This window comes from Merops nubicus, unplaced genomic scaffold, assembly GCF_000691845.1.
Source record: "Merops nubicus isolate BGI_N331 unplaced genomic scaffold, ASM69184v1 scaffold21568, whole genome shotgun sequence".
In the NCBI taxonomy this organism is placed as follows: domain Eukaryota; kingdom Metazoa; phylum Chordata; class Aves; order Coraciiformes; family Meropidae; genus Merops; species Merops nubicus.
In genome coordinates, this window is record NW_008628112.1 from 15,507 (window position 1) to 20,019 (window position 4,513).

Sequence of the window (4,513 nt, forward strand, 5' to 3'; positions counted from 1 at the left end):
CCTGTCAATGCTTAAATGAGGTCTAAAAGAAAGATGGGGACAGAGTTTTTAGCAGGGCCTGTTGTGGCAGGACAAGGGGGGATGGTTTGAAACTAAGAGAGGGAGATTTGGACTAGAGGAAAGGAAGAAACTGTTGCTGCTGAGGGTGGTGAGCCCCTGGCCCAGGCTGCCCAGAGAGGTGGTCGCTGCCCCATCCCTGGAACCATCCCAGGGGAGGTTGGCCGGGGCTCTGAGCACCCTGCTCTAGCTGGGGATGTCCCTGCTCAGGGCAGGGGGTTGGACTGGGTGAGGTTTCAACATCCCTTTCAACCAAACCCCTCTGATGATTTGGTTACCCTGGGTCTTTTCCTAGGAAAGCAGGAAGTTGTTCACCCTTCAGGGTGGATTTGGCCCCGGGGAAATTCCTGGAAGTGGGCTCTTGTTCTGCTTTTGTGAATCCAGCTAAGCCTGGGGCAGGTCAGCTGAGGAAGGAACTCAGATTTTAACACCTTCCCCCTGCCAGCTACATCAGCCAGGCTGAGATCACCACTCAGCCTCCATAAGCTCAGAGGAAAGGTGGGAGGGAACACTGGGGAGGATCTGGAGGTTACCACAGGAGTGAAGGTACATCCTTCAACCAGGATGCTTTAGACCAGAAGTTCAAAACATCTGTGGTTGAGTCACCAAGAAACAGAGCAGGTTCCTTCACTTACTGTGTGTTAACTGTACACAGGAGGAATTTGTGCCAGGCAGGGAGAGCTGCAGGCTGTGCAGGCACTGCCCTGTGCTGACACAGACCATTCCCTTCTCCTGCATGCTTCCAGGAGCCCCTGACTTCCCATCCTGCCTGTACCTTCCCCACCACCACAGTGGCTGAGACCTCCCAACTTCAATCTCTATCATCTTGATGCAGAACAGCCCAAGAAAGCTGCAGAACTGGATGGGTGGGGGGGCAAGGAGAGCCTCAAACCCCCCAAAAACTAAGCTGACAAGTAGGAGGAGTGAAACAGATTAAGATTTACTTGGCTCAGCTTAAAGATCTGCTGGCATGATGCTGTGAAGTGCTGGAGACAGCCAACAACTGAAACCCAATCTGAGAATTTTGTTGAAAATTCAACTGGTTCAGAGAAAGCTTTGGGGGGTTATGAATTTTTTTTTTTGAGCATTCCAACCTCTTAGCCACAACCTCAGGAAAATCCTTGATGCTGGTAGGACACTACAGAGCTGTCTGGTTACTGGAACATATTTCCACCAGTGTCCCAGGCTGAATTTCCAGGATTCATCACAACCACAATTCACAGCACAGAGGAAGGGAAATAAGTGAAATACTTACAGCTCTGGCAACTTCCCCAAAGTCTATCTTTAGCCTCCCCATGGCTCTTATGATTGCAATGATGGACTGGATGGTGTTGCTGTAGACAACCACTTTATACTGTTTGCATTCCTCCTCTGAGTAGCCATCCTCATGAATTATCCTGGAAGAGAACCAAGCCATCATTCCCCAGCCCAGCCAGGGGAGCACCAGGGATTTCTTACTCCAGCTCTCACAAAACCCTGGTGGACACTTCTGTGCTCTCACTTACTTCATCTGCTTCACAATGGTGCTTTTCCCAGACTCGCCAGCACCTGAAAAACACCAAAAAAAAAGGAGAAAATTCCAGTTAGCAACTAGATAAAATCAGGAAGAAAAGCAGAACGTCCTCTTCTTGGTCTCAGAGATAAGTTGATGGGTTCTTGAGCACTGCTGGTGATAGCAGAGCTCCGTGGCTGCTGTCCCAGCCCCTTGGGAGGGTTTTTTGAGGAGCACATCCCTCCATGGCTTTATTTAGAGATGCTGACAGCCACATTCAGCTGCAAAAATAATCCCCCAAACCCTAAAACTTCTGCATTTCTAGAGTACAGCTCTTGCTCATCAAAGTTAGGGCTGGAAAAGCAGGATGAGGATTTATCTACCAGCCTCTCTAACACCATCCTGCAGCTCAGTAACTACAGTCTGAGGCAGCCCTACAGCCAAGGGCATCAACACCATCACTGGGCTGCATCAGATAAAAGCTCTTCAATACCCAAGAGGATGGAGTCACAGATCCTGGAGCATTTCTACAAGGGACATTAATTCAGAAGCAACCTCGTGGGACACAGTAGAAAGGAAGCAGACCCAGCACAGTGCTCAAAGTGTTCTTGCAGATGCAGGTGAAGCAGCTGGAGACAAAAGCCCAGAAATGTGTTACTAGGTCAGAGCAGAAACACCAAACTGGGTCCCTACAAGTCTCCTTGTCCACCAGGCACAAAGTCAGCCCAGTGTTGCCCATCAGCACTCACACGAGGGTGGTTGTTCTCCAGTGGGAAGCCCAAGTGCTCTCCCACAGCCCACTCCAGGGCTGTTCCACTCAGGGCACATTTTCACTCAGGGACAAGCTCTGCTCTCTGTCATTTCCCACCATGCCAGGATCATAGTTCCACAAAATTGAGGGTGAAGAGACCTCTGTGTTCAGCTCAGAAAGAGCCTTTGCCACAGGGGGAGTTCCAGCTGAGGTGTCTGACCTGCAGGCTCTAGCCCTTGGGTTTCTCTGCATGGCTCCCAAGCCCTCCTCCAAGGAAAGGCAGAGACCTGGCTGGTCAAACCTCCACAGACCTGGGGCATCTCTGGGACAAGGAAAGGCTGAGACAGGACAAGGGGCAACGGGCACCAACTGGAACCCAGGAGGTGCCACCTGAGCAGGAGGAGAAACTTCTTTGGGGTGAGGGTGCAGAGCCTGGAGCAGCTGCCCAGAGAGGCTGTGGAGTCTCCTGCTCTGGAGAGATCCCAAACCTGCCTGGCTGTGACCCTGGGCACCCTGCTGTGGGGGAGCTGCTGGAGCAGGGGGGTGGATGGGATGATCTCCAGAGGTCCCTTCCCACCCCACCAGGCTGGATTCAGTGAAAGGCACACACAGCATTGCAGTGTGTCAGCAGCTCCTGCATTACTCTGCCTTGTGTGACCACAACACCAGAGGCTCACTTCAGACCAGCTGGACCAGCTCCAGGGCTCCTCAGCCTACAAGTCTCACTCTGAGCTGCAGAACTGGGTTTGCTGAAGGCAAAGGAATGAAGTTGAGCCTGCCTGGATTTGGATGCGTGACTCCACAGATCCTGGATGGGCTAAGGGATCCAAGCTCCCATTTGCTTCCAGCAGTGAGGCACCAAATCATAGAATCCCAGAATGGTTGGGTGGGAAGGGACCTTCAAAACTCAGCCAGTCCAACCCCTTGCCCTGAGCAGGGACATCCCCAGCTAGAGCAGGGTGCTCAGAGCCCCGGCCAACCTCCCCTGGGATGGTTCCAGGGGTGGGGCAGCGACCACCTCTCTGGGCAGCCTGGGCCAGGGGCTCACCACCCTCAGCAGCAACAATTTCTTCCTTCTCTCCAGTCTAAATCTCCCTCTTTGAGTTCCAAACCATCCCCCCTTGTCCTGTCCCACCAGTCCCTGCTCAAACATCCCTCCCCAGGTTTCTGGCAGGCCCCTGGCAGTCCTGGCAGCCCCCAGCAGGTCTCCCCAGCTGGAGCCTTCTCCTCTCAGCTGCCCCAGCCCAACTCTCTCCTGCTGGGCTCCCAGCAGAGGGGTTCCCCCCTCGGGGCATTGCTGGGGCTCCTCTGGCCCCGCTCCAGCAGGTCCCTGGCTCTGTCCCAGCCTCAGTCCCTGTGACACAGCAGCAGGCTGACCCAGTGAGCAAGGCAAGCTTTGCTGGCAGAGGAAAATCACTTTTAGATTGTGAGACCAACAGGGGAAAAAAAAACCCACCAGCTTTCAGGAATGTCAGAACTGGGCTGTGACACTTCTCCACCAAAACCAGAAGAGCTTTCTGGTGCTACCTTTGGGCAGCACAGCTTCCAGGAAAGAGCTTCTCAGGCCTCCCCCAACATCCAGAGAGGACCCCACCACATTCCAGGGTCATTCTCACATCCCTGCAGCCACAGGAGACCAGCACCCAGGAACAGAACCAAGACATGAAGAGATAAGAGGTGGATTTGCAGGGTTTGTGTTTGGGACACGTAGAAATTATTCCCTCACTTGGAATTTTGTACAACTTTCACCCCAATATCACCTGTAAAAACCTTTTGAGTGGAAAGAGAACTTGAAGTCCTGGCAGGAAGATGAAGTTTGCTCCTGGGAAGCAACCCAAGCCCTGACCCAATCAGGACCAAACCAGGACAATGCAGCTGGTCCCACCACCCCCTTGTGTCTCCACTGCCACCTTCACCTCACTCACCTCCCAGACAGGGACTCCTGAGGATCCACCAATGGACTAAAACTACAACAGAAGGTTTCCCCAACGTCAGACAAGGTCATTTTTGAGTTGAAAATGTATTTCCTGTTAGAGAGGTGTTGGAGCAGGCCACGCAGGGAGGTGGTGGAGTCACCATCCCTGGAGATACTCAAAAACGTGCAGATGTGGCACTTGGGGACACAGTTTGGTGGCCATGGGAGTGTTGGGTTGATGGTTGGACCTGATCTTGGAGGTCTTTTCCAACTTTTAATGATCCTACGATTCCTATTT

General features: G+C 52.8%; 1 protein-coding gene across 1 annotated transcript in view; it reads right to left on the bottom strand.

Moving 5' to 3' along the window:
* Positions 1–1,605, bottom strand: part of LOC103778961 (guanine nucleotide-binding protein G(k) subunit alpha) — a gene marked incomplete at both ends in the record, with an annotated part of 17,108 nt that extends 15,503 nt beyond the window's left edge. Inside the window, 2 exons of the mRNA XM_008946580.1 lie at positions 1,313–1,454; positions 1,563–1,605. Of these exons, the coding sequence (XP_008944828.1) occupies positions 1,313–1,454; positions 1,563–1,605 (185 nt within the window). The remainder of the gene's footprint in view (positions 1–1,312; positions 1,455–1,562) is intronic.
* Positions 1,606–4,513: the final 2,908 nt, after the last annotated feature.